General features: G+C 38.2%; 1 protein-coding gene across 2 annotated transcripts in view; it reads right to left on the bottom strand.

The window, feature by feature from the left end:
* The window catches only part of LOC149223504 (uncharacterized), a 239,862-nt gene that overhangs the window by 111,719 nt on the left and 101,486 nt on the right, over positions 1 to 26,657 (bottom strand). For both annotated transcript variants that reach the window (XM_089385847.1, XM_089385846.1), the window contains exon 2: positions 7,571 to 7,689. In XM_089385847.1, the coding sequence (XP_089241973.1) occupies positions 7,571 to 7,601 (31 nt within the window). In that variant the 5' untranslated portion in view covers positions 7,602 to 7,689. The remainder of the gene's footprint in view (positions 1 to 7,570; positions 7,690 to 26,657) is intronic.

Raw genomic sequence — 26,657 nt, 5'->3', positions numbered from 1 at the left:
CGGGGTTGCTAAGCAAGGTTGAATCAGTGATCAGCAACGAGGGGCAGTGAGTACGAGGCAAAGAGGCAGAAACAATACTGAGAGATCAGCGCAGAAGCAGAGAGAGTGAGAACTGCAGCCAGTCCAGGCTACGCAGAGCCCAGCAAAGGCAGAGGGACTGCATCATCCATGCAGAGGCTACTGGAGTGACGCAGAGGGTCCCAAACGCTGCGCAGTGCCTCAGAGGGTTGACACGGAGGGTCCTGGGGTTGACGCAGGTCAACAGAAGGCTGACACCGAGGCCAGAAGGGCCAGCGTTGTGCTTCAGTTGTGCTAGAGAGGGTTTCATGGGACAGGTTTTTTGAATACCTGTTTCCGAATATAGAGGTATTTTTGCTGTGTATATTTCTCTGTCGGGTGAGCCGGTTAGGCACCCAATTGTACTCAGATAGACTACATAATAATATAACCCTCTGAATAGCTGCATTGGTTTTCCCGCATTGGGTATTTTCGGGGACATTTGTCCAAAAAATAATAGTGTCACTTGTGTGCTTGTTTTCTTTCAGTTGATGATCTGTAGATGTTGTGACTGTATTGTGTTTATTTCGGTATTTAAATGTATTAAATAACTTGTTCGAATTTAAACAAGTAGAAGAAATAAACCAGCAGAATACAGATTAATTTTCTAACGTATAGACTTAGAAAATTCAACATGGTATCAAAGCATGGTTGCAGATCACAGGAAAACTGAAGGCATCAGCTAAGCAGAGCATTTGCAGTAGATTCAGTTGTCCCGAGTGACAGAGCTAATCCTTGCAGAAAGCGACAGAGGAAGGAGTGATGCAGAGGGACTGCGTCATCAGTCTGGGCCAGAGAGAGGACAGCGCAGAGGCTGAGGAAGGCAAAATCAGGGTCACACAGAGGCCAGGAGGGATGATGCAGTTGGCTGAGGGAGCTGATTTGTCAATGTCGAGATTGCGCAGAGCCTAGAGGCTCAGTCCTTCAGCGTTGGGGCATAGGAGGCTGTAGGTAGTTTGCGAAGGGATGATGCAGTTGGCTGAGGGAGCTGATTTGTCAGTGTCGAGATTGCGCAGAGCCTAGAGGCTCAGTCCTTCAGCGTTGGGGCATAGGAGGCTGTAGGTAGTTTGCGAAGTGAAGCTGGTGGGGTACTATGGTCAAAACAGTACCAACAGGGCAAGACCAAGGTAGAGGGAGTTGCTGTTGAGGCAAATTTCTAGCCAAGGAATCTAGATCAGTGTTGCAATTGCACACGCGATCAAAGTGGGGCAACTTGACATTGGCAGAAGGATTTCCATGAGGGAAATCAGGACTCAGAGGGAGTCTAGAAGAGAAGTTCCAAACAGGAAGTAGAGAGACTCAACAGGAGTTGAACCAAGAACTTCCAAGCGGGAAGTAGAGAGACTCAGCAGGAGTCGAATCGAGAACTTCCAAGCGATAAGTAGAGAGACTCGGAGGAGTCGACAAAAGAGCAACGAGATGGCCGTGAATGGGTTGAGAGATCAGGATAGGCTAGACAGAGCTTCCAACTTTGTGGTCTGGAAGGCCAGGATCTTGTCCATTCTAGACAGACATTGTATCAAGGGCTTTGCCTTGAGAGTGATGGTTATCCCAGTTGACCTGGTAGCGAATGAAAGGTACGAGGAGGCAATGGCTAAGGCAAAGTGCATCATCCTTGATGGGGTCAAGGATCATGTGGTACCACATATTTCCGAGAAGGAAACGGCAAAGGAGATGTGGGACACTTCGAAGACATTGAAGGTCATACCAGATGCAGAAGGGAGAGCAGATAGATGTCTTCCTCAGTCAGTGGAAGGAGCAGATAGATGTCTTCCAGCTAACTTCCATAGGGGCCACGCCGGATCAAGAGTTGATGGTAAGGACCGCACTGAATGCAGTCTCTAAGGATTAGGAGCTATGTTGCACGAAACTTCTAGGAACCTGACATTTCGGATCGTACCCGTACCCGAAACTCCGAAACTTAGCTGAAACTCAGTCAAAAATCGACCATCATATAATCATCTATGAGAGTTAATATAGACTTGTTTTTCCTTCTAAATTGTCATCTATGGGTCTCATTCCCTTTTTTCTTGCAAAGATATTGTGTTACTCATATATATATATATATATATATATATATATATATATATGACGTTTCGACCGACGTTTCCATTTTTGGGAGGTGACGTTTCTAAACGTACCCGTTTTGGAAACTCCGAAATGTTTCGGTGTTTTGTGCAACTTAGATTGGGAGACATTTGTCCAGAGCATACTGTGCAGGACGAGTCTTCCGGATTGGAAAGAACTGTGGGCGGCTCTTCGTCAAGAAGAGATTAGACGGTTGACCAAGGTAGGAAGTAGCGGCAAAGAGGTCAAGATCAAGAAGGAAGAGGAAGAGGATGCAGCTCTAGCATCTGCAGGAAAGCAAGAGAAGAGGACGAAGGACCTCTCCAAGGTCAAGTGCTTCCATTGTGGGGAACTGGGTCACTATGTGAACCAGTGTCCAAGGAAGAAGAGTAAGAGAGAGGCTTTTCACTCAAAGGCAACGCCAACGAGGGCAGAGAAAGAAGTCGAGGAGGATGACGATTGTGCCATGAGTGCTCATGTGCCACTTGAGAAAAAGTGGGGAGACATCGAGCTATAGTCGGGAGGACTACAGGCAATGAAGGGCAAGATCCTTGAGGTACCCAACCTCTTGGATTATACCTTGCTACAAGAGCTCAAAAGAGAGAGTAGCAAGACTGGCAAATGTCGATAGAGACAAATGCGAATGAAGCAGCAGAGAGTGCTACAGTGCATGAGTCCCTTGGAAGTGTGAGGCTAGCAGGCTGCAGTAGTGCAAGAGGCACGAAGAGTGTTGCAACGGTGCGGGATGGCACAGAGAGGTTTGCCAAAAGGACGAGATGCAGGGAGTTGTTGCAGCAGCGCAGAGGTCAGTAGAGGGAGCACTTGTTAGCAGCAGAGGGAGCTTCAGCATCGGGAGTGTTTCTAGCCTAACAGGGATGTCAGAAGTTGGGTGGATCAGTTACTTACTTCTCAGTAACTGAGTTGCAATGCAGTAGCAGTATGCAGTAGCACAATGCAGCATGATGAGAGGAGGATGCAGTGCAGATGCAGTGCTGGGAGGATGGACCAGCAGCAGCACGAATGCAAAGGGAGTTGTCGTACAGATGCAGCAGTGGCAGTGGCAGAGCCATGGGCAGCAATACAGGATGTAGCAATGCAGAGGATGTTGGGCAGGGAGGCCTAAAATCAGCACAAGTACCAATGCTGAATAATCAGTTTGATGCTCAGTTGGAGTATTACTAGAGCACAGTCCTCGCTAAGAGGGAGTGTTGATTTGGGTAGCATCGGATGTGCTCTACCCATGAAAATTGGTGGAGAGGCTAAAGCACATGAGATCTCCAAGACCAAGAAATGGTTTGGATAGATTGTACCTGGTTTGGGAGATATTAAAATAATTAATATTTTTAATGGAGTTCCTAAGTCTAAACTTAGGAAAAATAAAATATTAATGGATATTAATATAAAACTGGGTTAGAAGGTTCCAAAAGTCATGGATCAAGCAAAATCTAATCGTAGCCGTTGATTAGAGATTTAATCTCAGCCGTTGAAGGACCAACGAGAAAAGTATAAGAGGAGGCATGAGGGTCAGTTGGAGAACACACTTGAGTGATCAGTCAATCATTTTGCTAGAGCGGGGTTGCTAAGAAAAGTTGAATCAGTGATCAGCAGCGAGGGGCAGTGAGTACGAGGCAGAGAGGCAGAGACAATACTGAGAGACCAGCGCAGAAGCAAAGAGAGCGAGAGCAGCAACCAATCCAGGCTACACAAGCCCAGCAAAGACAGCGCAGAGGCAGAGGGATAGTGTCATCCACACAGAGGCTGCTGGAGTGACGCAGAGGGTCCTAGACGTTGCACAGTGCCTCAGAGAGCTGACGTAGAGGGTTCTGGGGTTGACGCAAGTCAGCAAAAGGCTAACGCAGAGGCCAAAAGGGCCAGCGTTGTGCTTCAGTTGTGCTGGAGAGGGTTTCGTGGAACAAGTTTTCAGAATACCTATTTCCGAATATAGAGGTATTGTTGTCGTGTATTTTTCTCTGTCGGGTGCGTTGGTTAGGCACCCAATTGTACTCAAATACACTGCATAATAATATAACCCTCTAAATAGTTGCATCGGTTTTCCCGCATTGGGTTTTTCCGGGGACACTTGTCCAAAACTAACGGTGTCACTTGTGTGCTTGTTTTCTTTCAGTTGATGATCTATAGATGTTGTGACTGTTTTGAGTTTATTTCAGTATTTAAATGTATTAAATAACGTGTTCGAATTTAAACAAGTAGAAGAAATAAACCAACAGAATACAGATTAATTTTCTAACGGATAGACTTAGAAAATTCAACACAGTGCATGGGATTGTAAAATCCAAGAAATGATGTACTCAAAGACAAAGTAAGGAAAACTGAAAGAAGTTACATGGCTTGGAATTAAGAGGAAGAAAATGAATCACACGAGGAACAAGATGACTACTTCAATTCAACATTTTAAAAAATACTCTCTTTTTAAATATGTAACTTAGATTTCCAGCTAGGTTCATGAGTTGAGTTCTTCCCCTTTCAAGGTGAATTCTATTCTAGTTCAGCAATTGAGTTACTCCACTATCAAGGTGAAATTCTATTCTAACATACCCTAAACCTAAATTTTCCCCAAGTCCCTTGATCACTCTTTTCACTCATATCTTGTTGGACTTAGATTGCCTTAGGATTGCCCCCTTGAGCTAGAGAAGAGTTAGCTTAAAGAGAGTGATAAGGCTACTTAGGTGATAATGGGTAGCTTATCTAAGTCATAGTTGGAGTCTCACATGTATGGTTGGGGCTTTTACATTAAGTGAGAACCTAGGAGGTAACAGTTACTGTTGCCGTAAAATCTAGTAGGCCTAGGAGAGGGATCTCCTACTAGGCTTAAACTAGACCAAGAGACAACAATGGGTAATGGCCCACTGTCACCACAACCAAAACCCCCTACTCTTTACAGATTTTCACCGATGGGAAGAACCCAGTATGTGGAAGGTCACCTAATAGGTATTCTAGGCTTGACGTGTGAGGTGGCACAAAGAGATCTACAAAGACACAATTTAGGCTCAAGGCTCCAAGAGGAGGCAATTCCCTTTCCATAGAGAGACCAAATATAAGCAAACCAAGACTTAGAGCTTGATTAATAGGTTGATAGTTGGGGTGGCCAAAGGTCTAGGTGAGAGGAGAAAGGGTTTCAAATAATGATTTTCAACAAGAACAAGGCACATGAAACCCTCAAAAAGCCCCCAACTTGAAGCTAAATCCAAAAATAGGGTTATCTTAGGGCTAGTAACTAGGGCATTAAAATTTTGGCCTCCTTAAAAACTTACTGGCTAATCTATCTCATCCTAGACTCCATCATCCCAAGGAACACGGGACTAGTCTACTTTGTTGGTGATCATACCTTTCTTTTATCCATAATTTTCTCTCTCCAAATTCAGCCTCTTTAAGGCCAATCTTGCAAGCTAGGGGGTGGTGCAAATCCCTAGGCAAGGTGAGTTTTGGGGATTGGAGAGTCTAAACATCAAGAAGATAGTGTTTGCCATAAAATCCACCCTTTTGGTGGGCATCCACTTCATTTTCATCCATAAACTTTCTTGCCCTAGTTGTTTTCCCCAAGAGATAAACGGTAAACCCTAGCTTTGTATTGCTTCAACTTAGGGGCTTCTTGAAGGTTTCATGAGCCTTGATCTTGCTGGTGTATACCATTGGAAGCCTTCTTTATTGGCCTTTGACCTTTGGATATTCCAACACTCAACAAATTACTCAAAACCTAGGTCTTATGCTTATAACCCTAGGCCTCTACATAGAAAGAAAAGTTCCTCCCATTGGAGCCTTGAGCCATTGTTGTGTCTTTCGTGTATAAGGTCTAGTCAAGTCACCTCACACATCATACCTAGAACATCTAGCTTAGGTGACCTTAGCATAAATTGGGACTCCTCCCATCAGTGAAAATCCATAAAGATCAGGGGGTTAGGTGACAATGGGCCACTACCCCATTGTTGTCTCTTGGTCTAGTTTATACCTTGTACGGTTTCCCTCTCCGAGGCCTACTAGATTTTGCAGCAACAGTTACCATCATCAAAAACATTGAAAACTGCCCAAAATACCTTGCATGTATGGTGGAAAATTGAAATAGATACTCTTAAGGAAGACCCACCCTTTCTCTAGCCCATGATGGAGAAAAACCACAAGGATCTACTATGAATCTCTCTTAAGCAAAGTGCCCCACTTAGAGAAGATAGGACAAAGTGAAAAGCATGCCAAGGATAGAAAAGGGGGATCTCCAACTAAAACATCAAAGTGGAGTCCACATAAGGTCCCCTTATCCCAACATAGCAAGCTTTTTCTTTGAGAGAAAATTCAATAAAAGCAACCTTTCTTAGCATGGAAGATTTCTAGAAGTCCAAGTCAACAAGGAGAAAGCTTGCTTTAGAAAGCAAAGCAAGTCTAAGACTATATCTCAATTGGGGTGCAGTAGTCTAGGATGGATAACAAGTGTACACTCATCCTCCATGAATAATCTCAAGTGATGGCGCACTCCTCCCCACGCTATAGAATGATGACACATGTTGACAATCAAGGCACACCCCATTTTAGATAAGCACATATAGAAGCCATTTAGAAGCCTCATTGGTTATGTATTTTGTTGTTGATATGTATTGCACTTGGTGCCATTTTGATATATTCACCCTTACATGGTATATAGATGAGCAAACTTTGCATATTTTGTCTCTAATGGTTTGGAATCATGGTTTGAAATCTTAAAAATATTTTTTTCATTAAAAATTAATTATTTTATGTATTTTTTTCAAATCTGGTTCAATCCAGTAACAGTTTGAAACCTGGTTATATAGGTGGCCGATTCAAAGCCCAGTTCCGGTTTTTAAAACCATGGTTCATTCCATAATGTATCTAAGAACCATCGATGTCAAACAAATGAACTTTTTGAGGAAGTTCATTCTAGTCTCTAGAGTATCCATCAACTATCGATGCTGAATCAATCAAGATGAACTATTTGAGAAAAGATCAATTTGAGTGATAACACTGGATCCATGTTGGGGAAAGAATTCTCCTACAGAAGGCTAAGAATCCAAAAATGAAGCAGGTGAGAGCCTGTAAAACTTGGGACTTTGAACCATGACTGGCGTCAAATCAAAATTAGACTCAACATGGCCCTGGACATGACTTTCTGGCCCAGAGTTGACAGTAAATAGTGTGTTCAAAATGACTTCACCAAACACAATGAAAGATGGACGCTGGCCAAATCCAGAAAATGTGTGAACATGCAATTAATTTTGCCTGGAATAACAAAGTTAACAGCCATAACAAGACAATAATCTTTAATTTGGAGAAAATCCTTAAAACCAATTGAGTTGTAAAAGAAATCTAGTTTATTAAAAAAAATCAGAAGTGGTAAATATCAGTACAATTGGAAAACCTTCAGCTTAAAATAAGTGGATTGCATAACACTTGAAAACTTTGTAAAAGGCCTACAGAATACCTGGGTCCCCACACCAAAGTACCCTCCACATTGTATTCTTGTCTTAACTGTGTCAATCGGGTGCATAACTGTTTCTCCAAAACCACCAGCAAGGGCACCCCATATGAATTCTTTCCAAACTGGAACAACAAAAAATTCAGTCCAAAATTAATGCAACTATTCTCCAGAGAAATTAGGAATCTTATCAAGCTAAATCAGAGTTCTAACTAAACAATAATGAAAGTGAAAGAAGTAGAATACAATTGCACACAGTAATAAATATATCCTTCCTTTCCTGATTATTTGAGATGCTTTTCACCACATGCTGCATTGTTGGCAACTAGTTGGAAGATGCCCAGATACAATTCTTCTATTGAATTTATGTAGCAAAAAGGGAAAGGAATTGTATGACATACGATGCAAATATGAGGAAGATCCTACAGAAGCCCTCCTCATACGACTCATGTATAAGCACTATGCAGTCAATAGTTTGTGTGAAGCTGTCCAAGAAATAAATTGTAACTCACAACAAATTAATCAACGGGTCCCTGAGGAAGTATTGGAGCTCGATGCAAATGATCCTAGTGATGTTACAAGCATAGAAGATTACGACTCTCTGGATGGTCGAGAGGATGAGGGGTTTCTAAATGAATTCTGGTCTGCAGATTGGGGAATCGGTTATGATGATCAACAAGAAGAAAGTATTATGCTCCCTCCGGTAAATAATATGGATCAATATGAGGCATTTCTGCATGTACCAAGCTATGAAGTCCCTCCTAATGAATGGAAAGGTTTCTTCTTTATGTTTCAAGGTGATGCTAATCCTGCCAAAGAGCATGTTTCTATCATTGAGGAAGATTCCAATAGCCCTAGTGTGGAGAAGATTGAAAAGAATTCTTCTTCCAGCCATGTCACTGAAAAGGGGTTCTTCTTCATGTTTGAGTGGTATACCCCTCATTGTGCCGCTAATGATGATGGCCAAAAAGTGGGTGTTTGTTATGAGGCTCACTTCCCTAGTTTTGAGGAAGAGTTAGTTCCTCCTCCTGAAAGAGGGGAATTGTGGTTTTTCCCTAGGTATAATGATGGTGTCACGTATTATTCTTTCCCCAATAATCAAGATACTATCATTATGGATATGTTTGAGCCATCTATCCCCTCATGCCATGAGGATGATATGCTTGAGATATATCTTCATCGGAAGTTCATGAGCTTGATTGTTGATATCTCCATCTTTTGGTTAGAAGAAAGGATCCATGTGTTTAAACTGTATTCCCCTTTTCCCTCCTCATCCATGATTCCTAGCACTTGGTGATTTTATTTTCCCACCTACCGCCCTTGTGATCCTACATATGATTATTCTTATCTTCGCTTTTGGATTTATTACATGAGTAATCATTGGGGCAGGTGTTTTTATATTGATCTACTGATATGTTGGTTATATTGGTTGTAAGATTACACTTAGTGTTCGCATAATGTAGCCATGCATGTTAGAGTGGGATGCATTGCATATTGATTTTTACATAGCTAGCATCATCATATCATGCTCACATGCTAGATTAGATTGCATTTGTCTTGCATCTTAGAATAAATTTTATTTATGGTTCGATTTTATATATTTGACGAAAACATAGACGATCATGGACGCCTAACGCACATGCTTCCAACATGGTCTGTAATGTGCAGGTGACAAGTCTGCAGTCCCAGAGGATTGTTCAGGTTCTCATGACCTCCTCGGTCGAGTAAATGGATCATGCACTCTAAGGTCAGCTCATGTCCCAGCTGGATCTAGATGTATCCCACCAAAAGAGGGGTACCCCTTTGGGGAGCTTTTCCCTAATGTATTCTTCCTTCAGTCGGCAGCAGCAACCCCTGACATCCACCTGATAGCTTTGATGTGTTACTTTATCTCCACCACCTGAGCCAGCCATCATGCACCCTTGCCTATCTATCGAGATCGTATATTTGAAGGTAGGCCATCCAATCCTAAAGGCATGATTTTTTATTATGTAATTGGGTACTTATGCTTGTTTTTCTTGGGCACACTTGGGTATGGATTACTAGGAGACTTGGAAGGAGAAAGGGTTTTGGATTGTAGTCTTGTTCCCTTACCTCAACTAGGGGGTTAATTCTCAACCCTAGCCTTGTGGGATCTTCCCTTCTGGCTTGTAGATTTAGGATGGACACTACTTGGGAAACCCCAATTTTGGTAGCGCGGTCTTGTTTCCCTATTCCACATTTTTCACTCCCCTCTGTGCATTACATGCCCTCTTTCATCATTTTCCCTCTCTAGGTCCACAAGGCTCTAGTACTCCCTCTCCCCTTGTCCACATGTCTGGGTCGGGGCTGGAACAATGCCCCGAAGGTTGATGCATCTAGAAAAAGAGATAAAAGCATAATATGGCCACATACAAAAGGAAATATACCACAAAATGCAAAAGATGGTCGAGACAATAAAATTTAGCATGTGGGAAAAATCCAAGCACGTGCTCTACCCCGTATCACTATGGCCATCACCCTGGTTCCTAGGGAACCTATGAGTGCCCCTTGAATCACTAAGGAACCCATGTACGCCCCAAGCCCTGGTGGGTGATGCATTGCCCCACCTTAAGGGGGTAATCACTACTATATCGTACACATGCTCTCATCTCTCGAATCCCCGAGAAGTAAAATAAAAGAAAAATCAATAAAAGGCAAAGGGCAATGAAGAAGGATGGAAAAACAAAGGTCGGGGTAACTCATGTACCATGATTGCTCCCTCCTACATTCATACACCCAAATATATGGGCATCCTTCATCATTCCCACCCTTGAGCCCATGTCAATTGATCTTGAGACTAGTGTTCCGAAAATCGTGATTAAATCGCAATTTTTTCGGCATGGTGATTTGATTGGGCGATAAAATCAGCAATTTTTACCAAATGAAAAAATCACGATAAAATCGTAAAAATAACCAAAAAATCATGAAAAGATCGCCAAGATTTTTCCAAATGAAAAAATCGCGATAAAATCGTAAAAATCGCCAAAAAAATTATAAAAATCGTCAATAATAAGTTAATATTTTGAATTCATTAGATAATAAAAAATTTTGAAGAAAAAAGAATATTTTTGTATTTTTTATTTTGCCAATCTTTACCAATTTTTTCTAGATTTTTACGATTTTTTCATTTTCCGGACCCTCGCAGACTTAATCCCGATTGCGATTTTCGCAACATTGCTTCAGACACTTGTGTCCCATCCACCTCATCATTCTCCACATGATGCCTACCACTTGAAGGATGTACCTTGGACATGTCCTTCCCTCTAAGCTTGGGAGCACCTAATAGGGTTGTTTATTAGCCACTCCTACCCAGGAAAGTAACACCATTCCATGCTCAAAGCCCCAAATTTGGAAGGGAAACCCACTATGAAGTCTCATTTCTGCCCTCGATTAACAAGCTTATTCACTCAATTACACTAATGAATTATCATGTCTGAAGGTGAAGAGACACGTTGGATCTTATATAGGATTGCAGGTGGGTTTTCATCTTGGACTTCGCCTCCCTATATGAGATCCAAGCCCTTCAAAGGATCATGACAACATTTTTAGGGTGAGCGTTGAGAGTTATGGGCCTCCATTTATGCAAAGCATTGGTTGCTACACCATGGGATTCTTCAGCATCATTCTTAGCTTGTTCGTTGCCCCAGTTATTTGAGAGATGTTGCACTTGGACCACAATGCCCCAAGTGGCTACACTTTGCACCCGACACTTAGCACCTGATCCAAGGGCTAGAAGAGGTTGTGTCTTTCCTAGGGAAACATGGGAGGGCATGTGCCATCTTTGAGCCTCATTGATGGAGCATTGATAGGATTTTGAGCCATTTGGAGACCCATGAGACCTATTTTGGAGCCTGTTGCACACGTTTTGTCACAGTTCCAAGGACGTAGTTGTGCCAAAAAAAATTCAAAGTTAGAATCATCGGCCAGCAGCTTATTATGTCATTGTAAATCCATTCTGCAAGTTTGTAATGTAAATGATGCTAGTATGACCATGTAATTATGTAACAACCTAGATAAGCTTATGATTTTGGCGATGAATTTCATCCTAGAAGGTTTTTCATCTCACTGATTATCTGTGTTTCTAAATACAGATGATCAGCAAAGTTTTTCCCTCCAACCTCACCCCAAAGCTAGAGTGGAATTTACTGTCAAAGTCTTACATGAGTCCTAGTGTTCTAGTCGCGTCTATTGTAAAAGTGATTTGGGAATAATTTAAGCTAGTTGGCTAAATTATTTTATTACAAATCATTTGGTCTACTAGATCATATTGTGTCACAGAATTAGGTATGTTTTATGACGGATTATAACGAATGGATATTCTCCCTTTGAGGGCTAAATTTGTAAAATCTTATGTAAAAAATATCTTAGTGCATGGTCCCTCATACTTAGACACCATGGCTAAAATATTTGAGAGTGGAAAAAATAATTAATCCCCTCATGTGTAACAACCTATCTGAAATCACGAACAGCATAGCAATATTAGCATGCATGTGAGGCATGCATATGATAGCTACATATGCATGCATCATATACATTGCACTAGTATATATATATCAACTATTCATGGAGAATGTCTAAATATAAGATAAATGAATTAATTATCAAAAGTGTTAATTAAATACCTAATTCTCGTAAATAGAAGGAATATACATTTAGTAAGAAATATAGTGAAAATGTTGAGTTTATTCATAGGTTTACCAGCTCATATATAACCCAAAATGTATATTAAATAAACTAAACCCATAAACCTTATTATTAAACCTGATATGTTATAAAAATAAAATAATATTTAAATACTTAAAATTGTTATGGCCATATACTATTTAATAAATTAAAACACCAACCATCATAATTGAAAGTGATACCACTCGATGTTGTAAGGGGATCTGATTCAATTAAAGGCAAGAAGCATGACAAAGCAACCACCGCTTAACAAAAAAATAATATCTTTTCATAAAGGCAGTGAACGGATACATAGAGGTGAAGGGACCTCTACTATTTAAAGGGAGGAAGGAAAATTTCAAAAGGGGGAAAAAAGAATGATCAGGGGGGCGGTTGGAGGAAGTACAGGGGAGGAGGAGGAAAATTTGTAACATAGAGTTTTCAACAGTAAAGACTGAGCCTTGTTTGTTCTGAAGTTCTTGGGCACGGGGGAACAAAGTGCGGCAATTGAGAAGCATTCTGGACTGAGTGCCTAGGTTGTACTTAGTTTGGCTGGGAGGTTATGGTCTTTTGGTAACGAGAGCGAGAGCTGGAGCAATTCTAAAGCCTCTTCATCTGCAGGAAAACAAGTAGGTACTTCTCATCAAATCAATCAATTTAATATATATGAAAATTGTTAAATTTCAGAGCATGTTAATAGAGATTTCATATCCTGTTCAAAGTAAAAGCTCTTTAATTTATTTTCAGTCCTTACATCATCAATCAATTAATTAATTTTTGTGGCAAAAATAAAATTAAATCCTAAGCCAGAAAATTAATTAATTTAGAGTCAAAATTAAAATGTTAGAGAAATTAATTTCTCCAAGAGGAAAATTTCGTGGGCCTAGAAGAAGTTAATTTTGGAAGGTCCCCCACCAAGGGAATATTGGAAATTTCAAGAAAATTTGAACCCTTGGACCTTGGTGGTTAAGTCAAAGTCAAATTTTTGAGAAAATTAGTTCAAAATAATTATTTTTGAACTAATTAAAAATTGTTTTAATGAGAAATTCTAAAATTCCTCAAAAAATAAATATTTTCGATGCTAGAGATTAAAAGTTGATCAAAGATTTATCAACGGTCAAGATTATTTTTATGGGGATCAAACCAACTAGCCATTATTTTCCACTTTGAAGAATTTCTCTATAAATTAGAAGTGATTTGCTTCTCAAGTCATGATGATAGTGATTCTGGTCTAAATGTAATTTTGTAATGCTAGTGTGAAGCCATTGTTCTGCTAGGAACATTTGAAATCTATAATAAAAGACTTTGGGGTTCAGTTCATTGTGTCTTTGTTTCATTGATCTGTGGTATGTGTTAGGTATGTGTTTTCCTATATTGTGCTTCAATATCATATCATTGTTATTTCATTTGTAGATGATAGGAACATACTGTTGGTAAGTTTTGAGCTCATCTTAGATGATCTGAATAATCATATGGGTTAAATTTTTTCTCTTAAGAAATATATAGAGTTTGCAAGTTCCCCAGCCCTTGGGCTCCAAGTTCACAAAGTTTATTTGGGCACCAGGAATTTTATGTGGATTTCTTACTTCGCTAAGGCTATGGTTAACAACTATTTTTCGAAATACATCAAGCTATTGTCATTATCATAAAAAAAAAAATTACTCTTCAAAAAAAATTCTCAAGCATTGTATATTTGTAAATATATTTTTAGAGTAAATTTTCTAACCCTTGTTTTATAGAAATTGAGATTTGGGATTTTATTTTTGATTTTTTTATATATTGTGGTTTTGGGCACTTGTATTTTCATTTGTGCAGGTCATATCCAAGTGATTCAAAGAGATTTTCTGGGGTTTTAAGTTGGATCTAGGCCCTTGAGGGTAACATCTAGTCTCTAGATTTTTTGTAGGGCCAACAACTGAAGAATTTTGCAATGAAAATTGAAGATCTGAAGCAAATTTGAATTTTGGCAAGGGTTTGAAATTTCTTTAGGGCCTCCAGGCCTAGAATCTCCTCTAGCCTAGCCGTTTAGCCCTCTTGGCCTAGCCATTGGCCTTTCCTCCCCTCTGAAGCCCTAGTGTGGCCATTTTAGGGTTGTTGGCCATCGTCAGCCTTTTCTAGGCCCTTGGGCCTAGCCGCAGGCCTAATTAGGCCTCAGCCTGCCTTCCTTGGCGTGGGCGTGAGGCCTAAGGCCCTCAACCAGCCCTCCATCCCCTCTTCTCTTTTGCCACAAGCAAAAAAAGGCCTTCCATGCCCTCTATCTCCCCTTTCCCCTCCTTGTCGTAGGCTTTAAGCTTCTCAGCCTCCCATAAATCCCCTACCGCAGCCTCCTCCTAAGTGTCGCAGGCCTCTTTGAGGCCCTAGCCCTTGGTCACAGTTCCAAAGGGACTCCTTCCCTCTGCAGCAGCCCTTGTTTGGCTTCCCTTCACCCCTACGTAACCCTAATTTGGGCCTATATTTCCCTAATGTAGGCCTCATTGGACTTGGCATTGCCTTGCCTTGCTTTCTAGTCTTTTCTCTAGCCCTCATTTGCCCTCTTTCCATCTCTGGTTGAGCATTTGATTTCAGGACTGAATATTGGTGTGTTTTGCAGAGATATTTGGCACAAATTATGGGGTTTGCAAGTGTTCCAGTCATTGAAAAAAATTGGGCTACTTTGGCAAGCTTCTTCTAGGACTAGGGCCATTAGTTTGCCATTTCTTAACCCTCTACTTATCTCTGTTTTGTTACAACATTCTTATCTGTTTCTAACAGTGGTAAAAATTTAAATTTTAATACCCTAAACACACATGTAAGTTGCCTAAACACACTAAAGAATTAATTGCTTAAGTTGGGCATCCATCATTGAGCTTATTTTATGTCTTATAGTTGACTGTCGTAAGTGTAATGATATAGCAGTGGCAAATTGCATCTTAAGAAGGCTAATACATCTTGGTAAAGTTAATTTTGGTACTTGGTTTACATTGCTTGCATTTGGCACCTCATTCTTGCATCAAAAGTCCTCCAAAAGTAACTTAACACACTATTGTCATAGATCTATCTTAACATTAAAATACAAGTGCTTTCATTGTTTTTACACTCTAATTGTTACGTGTCTTATGGTTTTAAGTGCTATTGTGAAGAAGTTTGCTAGCATTGGTTATTTGGAATCTAACATTGTGTTTCCCTTGTGAGTTCATAACCTATAAAGTTCATAATTCATAGACTCACTCTCTAAGCACTTCAAATCGCAAGTAACTTCTTGTTCATGAATGGTTATATCACTTGTCTCAAGATCTAATCAATTGGCATAGGAACCTTGGTAAATAGTGATCTCATATTGTCATTGTTGTTTCATTGCTTCTATCTACTTGTGAATGATAAAATATTTAAGTGTTCTTAAGCTTGAAGATTGGTGAATATAATTATATATCTTGTCAACATTAAAAGAGACTAATTGTTGAAGAATATTGGCTAAGAATATTTGCAATCTCATTGTCTCTTTTGGATACTTGTCACTGGCATCTTGTATCGAAAATCATTGGGTAATTGTTAAGTGGATAACTGATCTAAGTTCCCTTAATTGCTATCATAATTTTGTCTTGAGTACTTGAAAGGATCTCTTGTTCATGTTTCACACTTGCTAAATTGGCACTTTCTTGTGGTTAAGATTGTATCTTATTGACAAGTACTTGTTGATATAACTTGAAGTCAAATCATAACTAAGTACTTAAAAAACATTTAATCAATCTTACCTTAAGAATTATTCAATCCATCTTGCATTGCATTCTAAGTTTAGTTGCATTAATAACTTACCTCCAGGCATAAGCTTGGTTGATAGATATTTAGGACCACCCTTTCTCAATTTAGCTTGAGGGGCTTAGCACATCTTTAGTGGTTAACATGGTGACCTTACAATCATCAGAGCCACAGTCTCTACAGCACCAAAGGCAACGAGTGGTTGGAACACAGGGAGAGGTATCGTTAATCAAGCCTTTGCTTGCTTCCTGTTGGCTTCCATCCCACAACCTACTCTAGAGACTAGTTCTAAAACAGTTAAGAGAAAGGTTACATTTAGAATAGGTGTCTAACTTAAAATCAACCGAGATTTTGCATTTCACCTAGTTTGTAAGACTTGCACTTCATCTAGGTTAATGAAGCATCCAAGCAACGATTGTTCACCCAATTACTTAGCATCTAATTGAAAATAAGCAAGAAGTTGACTCCATAAGGCATTGGTCTCACATTTAAGTCTAATCTAATCTTTAAGTCTTGCTGAAATTAACCAAATAGCTAGGCCATTCAATCGTGTCTCCCGGACTCATTGGTTTCCAACTTGTCCTTCATCTTCACATTGCCATAGGGAGTAACTCCCATAGCCTATTGTTGGGAGACAGCTAGAACGGAGGGGTCAGGGATCAAAGTGACAGTCCCCGACCTAAGTCATTGTCGCAGCGCCTGTACAATCTGAGCGACAACATTTTTTGGCGCCATTGCTGAGGACAGATTTTTTTGTCTTTGGTCCTCATGACAATTTTTTAACGACATTCTCTTCATCTCTTCATCTTTTCACTAATCTTATCATCACCTTGTTCACCATAACTTTTCTATCTGCGCCTTTAGCACCTAGACATTTGGGTTAGTTTCTTGTTTGGGTGGCGACTCCACTGATTCATCCATTTACAAAAGCTTACACTAGAAGAAATCTTGGTAAATTGCTAAACCTCGCTCTTAGAACTTGGTTGAACAAATTACATTCTAATAAGCATCCATTTTTCTCAGACAAGAAGCCTCCCCTCACATCCATCTGTTTTTTCCTAACTAACTTGTCGGTTTTTTTCCTTTTGGATCTTGGAGTTGGATTCATGTTCAAGTGGCGACCCCACTTCTTTTATTTTTTACAATAATTTCTACTAGAAGCTCATTGCTTGTAGATCTCTTGTTTTTCTTGAACAAGGATCTCTTTTTCCAACATCCATTGGCTTCTTTTTCCCTTGAAGCAAGTCATCATGGATGACTTGTTCACCCCTTTGCGTTTTACTAACATTCCTCATGATATTCCAGAAAGGGCTATTGATAGATTACCTTCTTTCACAGGTAATGATGCAACCATTGCTATAGATCACATCAAAAGGTTCACAACTTTTCTAGCAAGATATGCTCATGCAACTGCATACAATCATGAAGACATCAAGATGCAGCTCTTTGTCCTTTTTTGGAAGGTGATGCTAGAAATTGGTTTTGTGATTTCCCTGACAATTCTTTTGATTCCTTACAAGCCATCGTCAATGCTTTCAAAAATAGATATGGGGATCAAAAGGATTCACCTTGTGCCTCTAATACTATGAAGAAGGATGAAAGTGATCCTGTGAAGGACCCAAATATCATAGAAAGGTGTCAAGAAAATGTGCCATATTGCAGACATTGTGACCATTCTCATGATGAATCCACTTGTGCCATTGCAAGAAGAATTTGCGATAATGGAAGTGCAGGGAAGAAGGATCAAATTAATATTGATGATGAGAAGGAAAATGATCAGCATCTTATCAAGGAATTAAAGCAAATGATTAAAGACATGCAATTCAGTCAAGCACAGTTGATGAATACCATGGAACTTAATCAAGAAAGATTGATAGCAGATCACGCCAAGGATATGAGAGCCATGTACACCAAATTGTTAGCCATAGAAGAAAAACATGATGAGGAGCTAAAAATCATGGAAGCAAATCATAAGGAGGAAATGAGTTCTATTCAAGAAAATCATGATAAATTGATAAAGGGCATGAAAGCTTGTCAGATATCTCTTCAGAACAAGTTACAAGTAATGGAAGTTACGTAGTATAATCAAACGATCACCTTTCAAACTATGATGGATACCGATGCACACATTTTGTCAAAGTTCCAAGGAAGTGGAAGTACAATTTTTTTCAACAAGATCAGATCATCTATCAGCAGTTCATATGTCATTGTAAACCCATTTTGCAAGTTATGTAATGTAAATGATGATAGTAAGACCGTGAATGTATGTAACAACCTAGATAAGTCTATTATTTTGGCGAAAGTTTTCTCCTAGGAGGTTTTTTGTCTCACTGATTCGTTATGTTTCTAAACACAGATGGTCGGTAGAGTTTTTCCCTCCAGCCTCACCCCAAAGCTAGGGTGGAATTCTTTGTCAAAGTCTTAGGTGACTCCTAGTGTTTTAGTAGAGTGATATGTAAAAGTGATTTGGGAATAATTTAGGCTATTTGGCTAAATTATTTTATTAAAAATCACTTGGTCTATTAGCTCATATTGTATCGCAGATTGGGTATGTTTTTTGAGGGTCGAACCCGAACCGGTATTCCCTCTTTGAGAGTTGAAATTGTAAATCTTATGTAAAAAAATATTTTAAAGCATGGTCCCTCATACTTAGACACTATGGTTAAAATATTAAAGGGTGGAAAAAATAATTAATCCTCTCATAATAATTAATTTTGGGCTTAAAATAATTAATTTTGAGCTAATTAAAATGGAATTAAATGATAAATTCGAAAATTCTTCCAAAAAAAAAAATTCAACGGCTAAGATTAAAAGATGATCAAGTATTTTTCGACTGTCGCGATTATTTTGACAAGGATCAAAGAAACTAGTCGTTATTTTTCCACTTGGAGGATTTAACTATAAATTAGAGAATCATATGAGTCTCTAGCACAATGATCTCTGGCTAAAAAATTGTTGTTGAAGCTTTCATGTAAACTATTGTCCCACTAAGAACTATTTTTTCTATCATAATAAAGACTTTGGGGTGCAATTTCAAGGTGTTTCATGTTCATGATTTGTGGTATGTACTAACTACGGATTTTCCTATGTTGTGTTGAATATTGGTAAGATCTGTTTTTATTAGATGGAGATAACATCATGCTATTGATAGATTTGGCCTAATCTTAGGTGGTTTCATGCCCATATGATTAACAAATTGTCTTGAGATAAATACACAGTGTTTGCAAGTACTTCAGCCCTTGGTCTCCAAGTTCACAAACTTGGGCAGGAATTATTTTGCTTGGATCCCAAATATTTGTATGGTGGATTTAATTTTCGCTAAGGCTATAGTTTGCATTGGGTTTCTAAAGTATATTTAGCCATTCATAAAAATAAAAAAAACTCCATAAAAAAAATAAAAATAAAAAATTTCAAAAGAATTATTTCAAAACCCTTGTACGTTTGTCAATTTTGTGATTAGATTTGTAAATTATTTTTGCTATTTGGGGTTTTAGGTTTTTTGATATTTTGTATATATTTGGGGTTTTGGGGTTTTGAAATTTAAATTTATTTTTTTATATTGGGTATTTGGGTTTCTATTCTAACTTTGTTTCAAGATTGAAAAAGAAATTGGCATTGGAGACATTAGAAACCCTAGACGTCTAGGGTTTTCAGGCTATTTTTGCATGTTTCTTATTTTCAAATCGGAGAATAAACTCATTTCTGAAGGCCCTAACCCTTACCCAACCTAAAAGGATAGTGTTTGGGACCTATTTTGCAAGCATTAAGAAGGCCATATCCCCTACAAGAGCTAGATCTCATTGCAAACAAGGGTTTCTTCAAAGAATTGACATTTTATCTCTAACAAATTGTTTTGCAGCAATTTTGGGGTTAACATTGTGTTTTTAGGTGGTTATCTTCATTGAAAGTCTTCCTAGCCATCTACAAGGTCCCAAAGTCTTTTGGTGTGCTATATGAACCCTAGTTTCCCACTATGTTACAACTGCTGTAATTTTTATTTTTAACAGTGATACAAGCCCTAAAATCACATTTAATTTGGTCAAAATAACTCAAAATTGCAAAATTTGAGTTTTCCTAAATTTTGGCCATTTGGGCATTGATTATCTAGCCTAGATCTGATTTTTTGTTCGCTGGAATTTCACTGCATAACTAGATATATCAGATCTGAACTTTTTTTGAATAATTCACCTGGAAGGCTCAAAATTTCAAATTTTCAATTTTGGCAATTTTTCCCAAGTTCTGGGCATTTTTTTGCGTTTGTTCAAGCATTAATAGTTCACCATTTTCAGATTTCCTCATTGTTGTAACAACCTTTTCAGATCTTATATTTTCTGAATATCATACTCCAAAAGCCATAAAAACTTTATTTTTTCAATTTTGATAATTTTTTCCTAGTTTTGCGCATATTGGACATTTGTTGTAGCACCATTAACTTGTTGATCTGATGATTTGTTCACTGTTGTAATAAGTTGTTTCAAATCTGATATATGACTGAATACTACATCTTAAGGTGAGCTAAAATCAAATTTTTCTCTTTGGCAATTGTTGGACTCTTTAATAAATCAAATCTAACTGCTATAGGCTTATTGTTTCTTGAGTTAAAGTGATTTTCTTACTGCTATTACACGTCAAATAAGTGTTGGAATTTTCTGAAGTATTATTGTTAATCTAAATTGTTGAAATCAAATGTAATGACCCATCTTTAATATAGAGAGCGCAAGAATATTTGCATGCATATGATAGCTACATATGCATGTATCGCATGCACTGCACTAGTATTTATATTCTAAAATTAACTATAAATGTTGAATATCATGACACACCTTCAAATAGAAGTTACCTTCACCCATCAACACGCATATTGCTTAATGCATCGTAATTAATGAGCAAATACCAATGATATAAATTTAAAAAAAGTATAAAGTTAAAAGGGTTATAAAGAAATAGATGTAAAAATTAAGTTAATTTTTACATATGGTTATATAATTATATATCCTAGAATATTAAATATTAATAAATTATTAAAATGATAAATTAATCAAAATAAAGTATTTAATATAAACCTAAGGCATTTAAATTAAACAAACAAACAAAAAATCCTAAATATAAGATAAATACACCTTTAAAGGAATATGACTCACGTACATAGAGGGAAAAGGTGTCAATACGATTGGAAGCGATGGGATCGCTGGTGGAGAGAGCGGTCACCGCCAAGGAAGGCTACATATAGAGGTAGAAAGAATTTTTAGGGGGAGGGGGGAATCGGGAAAAACCAAAAAAGGAGAAAGAGAAGGAAAATTGCTACACAGAGTTCATGAGGAACGTTTGAGCCTTGCTTGTTCTAAGGTTTCTAGGCACGGAGGAACAGTCTGCTTCAGCTAAGAAGCTTACTGGACTGAGTAAGCGAGGTTCTGCTCAGTTTGGCTGGGTGGTTTCGGTCTTTTGGTAACAGGAGCGAAAGCTGAAGCAAATCTGAAGTCTCTTCATTTGCAGGAAATCAGGTAGGTACTTCTCATCAAATCATTCAATTTGATATATGAAATTTATTGTTAAATTTCAGAGCAGGTTCATGAAAAATTTCTTATGCTGTTCAGAGTAAATTTTGTGTAATTTTAGAACAGGTTCATATTGATTTCAAAAAAAATCATTTACAGTCTTTACAATAGCTCTTTAAAATTATTCTCAGTCTTTACAATAGCTGCAGCTGTTTAATTTATTTACAGTCATTACAATTTGGTATCAGAGCCCGGTTCAACCCTTTCGACCTCATAGGCCCTACGCATCGTGAATGAATTTCTTAAGCCTTGTCAATCTATATTCTAAATAGCCTCTGTGTTGTATCATCATGAAACTGATTAGGAGTCTCTGCCTCGCTGTCCAATGGCATGTACTGTGTTGATCAAGTCAGATAGAAGAAATGATTCCTCCTCAGCTAGAAATAGACAGATTTCCCATTGTCTCTAGGTGCTTCAACACTCTCATGCATCTCCGTGGGAGACTTCTCTTGGTAGCTTTTGTCTCCTAAAATTCTACTGTACAGCCAATGCTAATGTTAAATGACCAATGCTGATAAAAAAAACCGAGCAATAATCATATCAATTTTTAGTTTCCTTTTAAATTAGAACAGCAATTCATGTGCCCAAAACACAACGGAAAACATGGAACCCTATGTTTCAGCTAGTAATTTTATTGCAAAGCCATCCTGAGACCATACCAACTTACTGCACCCGTTTATCATTTGACAACCAGCAGAAACCATAGATTAAGTTTACCTGGACTAAAGTGGCCAGATTGTGCAAGTCAGATTGTAATTGAGCAAAGTTCTCTGGACCACCACCAATTTCGCATCCCTCACACAAAGGTTGGCCATCAAGTATTGCTTGTGCTTGGGCATAAGACAGCTGATGACGAGATCGAATGATTGTTCTTCCAGACCAAACATCCAGAACTTCAAAATCATTATCTAGATCAACGGTCCAAATAATATTGACAGCCAACCTATCCTTTCCTTCGCAAATAGAGCATAGGTTTTCACTCAAGATAGGAGGGAGCATATGGTAGGTGCTTCCTACCAAGTACACAGTTGTACCACAGCTACGGGCTTCAATGTGTGGAAGAGAATCTTTGTTAACAAAGTATGACACATCAGCGATGCGAACTCCCACCTCAAGAAAATTGTCAGGCAATTCACAAATTGAAAGAACATCGTCTACATCCTTACTTCCAGGAGGATCAATACTGCAAGATCTATGTGAAAACCATAGATCCCGGTGTTTGATTCTTCTTCTGGTATTTCCCATAGATGCTCCTCCGTATCTTCTGGAAGTTCTTACAATGAAGCAGAGCTGAAAGGTGAGATATTTATATCATTCTTCACCAAGAGAGCCATATTTTCTGCACTAATATAACCTAAGTCTATATTTATACACAGCATAAACTCCTTCCTGGTGACTTGACGCACGGCTTGGTCAAGGCGTTGGACCTATGTCGAAAAGGCACCGCCCGGTGGAGACGTGAAGGCATATGGCTTCCACGGGGTTTGAATTATGTGACACCAAATCCGCCAAATTGACAATAGTCATCAAGCCAATAAACAAGACCAGACATCGAGGGGGCACCGTGCCAAGCCACGTCACGGGGCCACCATTCTCCGCACGGTGTTGTAACGATCGTGATTCTGCAAATTTCATAACCGTGGCATATTTCGTAACCATAATCCAACGGTTTCGGATTTTTGACTCTGCACCGTTATACCACAATCTATGTTTAATACATAGTTTTAATTTGCCGCGTTAACATATACATTTTATATGGTTCTCAACCATATGTAATGTTCCCACCATATTTTATATACGTTCAACCTTATGTTTTGATTTCCGCTCCCATTAATTTGTACCACTATATGTTTTAATATATAGTTTTTAATATATGGTTTGGTAATATATTCCATTCCCAAGGTTTATAACTCATCAAATTTGCATCATTCCGTTATATAGCTTGTACATAGTTTTTTTTAATTTATATATAATGCACCATTTTTCTAATATATGGTTTACATATATTAGTTTTAATTTTTATAAATAATTTTATTTTAACTTGACACAATGGACGTGTTCAATGAACCCCAAAAATCTATCATATAGAGTAAATTTGTATACTTTTAACGTATCATATATCTTTGTGTTATATTGTTAGAAATTCATTATTTTATTATTCATAAAGTGCATATGAAATGAATTATATAATTTAAAAATAATTTTATTTAAAGATATATATATATATAACCACATTTAGACCTTCTATACACAAAAAATAAAAAATAAATAAATAAAACATTCACCAGTAATTGACAAATTGTTTCTATAGCTGATGATAAAATATTTTAGTTTACATGTGCTTTTAATATTTTAAAACACTCTTTTAAAGTTAAACTAAGAGAATACTGAGTATTATGGAAGAAACTTAGAAACATTCTTATTTTATATAGTTAGGCATAAATATTTTTATTATATTAAAATGATGAAGACGCATGCACTAGAATGAGTATTATTACGCATTAACGTAGGATTCCCTGCATTAGGACAAGGAGGTCGCAAGACCACCCTCCTTAACCTCGGTACCAATAAGATCTGCCTAGCAGATAAAAATAGCAAAAAACTATCCCGTTTATAAATGTGAAATTGCAAAAAAATATATATATATATGTTAAATCCGAATGTATACCTCAAATTTTTTACAAAATTTTATTATGTATATAGGAAATATTACAATGGTAAGGACATATGAGCGACGACGACGTGATCGGGCAACATCATCGTTATTAATGCCACCACCGTCGTCATCATCATCTCCATCGCCACCACCATCATCATCGTCTCCATCGAGACCATCATCAACACCAATCGCTCCAGCACCGGAGTTGACCGTGATAATGAACTCATTGGAAGCCTTATTGGAAACATTAAAAGGGTCAACTATGGCTAAGACCAAAGAAGAACTTCAACCCTTAGCAACCAATTCAGAGGAACCAAAGAATTTTGAGCATAAAATATCAAAGGAAGATATTTCTAGGGAGCTTCAAAAAATTAAACTCCCAAAATTTTCAGGAGGTTGAGCAGGAGAACGTGTTGAGGCATGGTTAAAAGGAATGAACAAATGTTTTAAATTAAGAGAATATTCTTCTTTTGCAAAAACAAAAATTGTTGTATTTCAATTAAAGGATAGTGCTTTGATTTGGTGGGGAAATTTGGAAAAACAACTACACCTCACAACGGATAATATTCCTTGGGAATTATTCAAGGAAAGATTCCGTGCGAAGTATTTACCTCCATATTTTCAAGAACAACAAGTCGGAGCCTTTCATACATTAGTTCAAGGTAATAAAACGGTGGAGGAATACGAGATAAGGTTTATGGACCTTGTAAAATACATTCACTACTTAGATTCTGATGAACGTCGGGCTCAAAGCTTCATATTTGGGTTAAATCCTCGCATCAAGGCCTTGGTGAAGATGTGGAAACCATCATCAATCGCTGAAGCGGTAGAATGTGGCCGTTATGCAGAATAAAATCTAGGAATCAAAAAGGATACCGGGCCAGCAGAACCTTTACAATCAGGGTTTTCAGGAAAGACTCCCCAAAATTTCTTCAGGGGAGGTAGCTCAAGGCCACCTTATGGTAATAGATTTATCCCAAGAAATGTAGGAACAAGAGCTCCCATGGCAGTTAATACTATAGCCATTGAATCATCAAACACAAGTCCATGGAAATCTCATGGAACTGCTAACAAAGGAAGAAATTCAAGAGGAAGCAACATGAGAGGACGAAGCTCTTTATCTAGAAAAATTCACGTCCTTATTCAAGAGGACCAACACAGGTTAATTGTTGGGGATGTGGAGAACCGCATTTTCAACGTGATTGTCCAGAAGCTTCATCAAGTATATTGCATAGGACTAGAAAGGAACCAATATCAAATAATCAAGGCAATCATAGAATTCATGCATTAGTCAACAACGATCAAGCAGCACATCAATCCACTGTAGTGGAATCTTCAAGTATTATTAATGATATAAAACTCAAAATCTTATTTGATATTGGTGCCACAGATAGCTTTATTTCGTCATATGCATTAAACAAATGTGGGTTGGCAGCTCGCAGACAAAATGATTTCAGACAGGTAGAAATGGCCTCAGGAGAACTTCAATCCGTAAACTTAAGTGTGGATCAATGCAACATTTACCTAGGGGTCTGTTCGACTAAGTTGAAAGTTTATGTCACAACCTTAAGGACTTATGATCTTGTCATAGGTATGGATTGGCTAGAAGCTCATCAAACTTGGGTAGACTGTTATGGAAAAAGAATTCTAGGTATAAATGATGAAGGAGAAGCAAGGTATCACGAGAAAAATATCTTTACGCTACATATCAGCAATGAAAATGAAGCGTTGCTTAAGAAAAGGTTGTCAGGCATATGTAATTCAAGAAGTAAAAAAAAGGACCATCTTTAGAACAATATCCAGCATTAGCCGAATTTTCGAATGTATTTCCAAAATAACTACCAAGATTACCCCCTGTAAGAGAGCTAGATCTCACAATAGAATTGAAACCTGATACTCAACAAATCTCTAAAACACCTTATAGAATGATAGCTCTAGAACTTCAAGAATTACAAATTCAATTGAAGGAACTATTGGATATAGGACATATTCGACCCAGTATATCACCTTGGGGTGCTCCTATAATTTTTGTCAAGAAGAAAGATGGATCCTTAAGATTATGAATAGATTATCGAGACTTGAATCGAGCTACAGTAAAAAATCGATATCCTATGCCTCGAATTGATGATCTCTTCAATCAAATGAAAGGAGCTGCTGTCTTTTCAAAAATTGATCTTCTATCAAGCTATCATCAGCAAAGGATTTCTAAAAGCGATATTTCTAAGACTGCATTCCGAACACGCTTTGGACATTATGAATTTATTGTGGTACCATTTGGATTAACTAATGCACCAGCAATATTTATGAATCTTATGAACAGTGTTTTCTTCAAATATCTTGATCAATTTGTACAAGTCTTTTTAGATGATATACACATCTATTCCAAGAATGAGAAAGAGCATGAAGATCATTTACGGATAGTGTTGTCCTACCTCAAAAAACATCAGTTGTATGGAAAATT

Source organism: Pinus tabuliformis, chromosome Q, assembly GCF_031772625.1.
Source record: "Pinus tabuliformis cultivar Carrire ecotype Pingquan chromosome Q, CPIR1, whole genome shotgun sequence".
NCBI classification, from domain to species: domain Eukaryota; kingdom Viridiplantae; phylum Streptophyta; class Pinopsida; order Pinales; family Pinaceae; genus Pinus; species Pinus tabuliformis.
The sequence above is the reverse complement of the archived record's forward strand: the minus strand, read 5'-3'. Positions and strand labels throughout refer to the sequence as shown.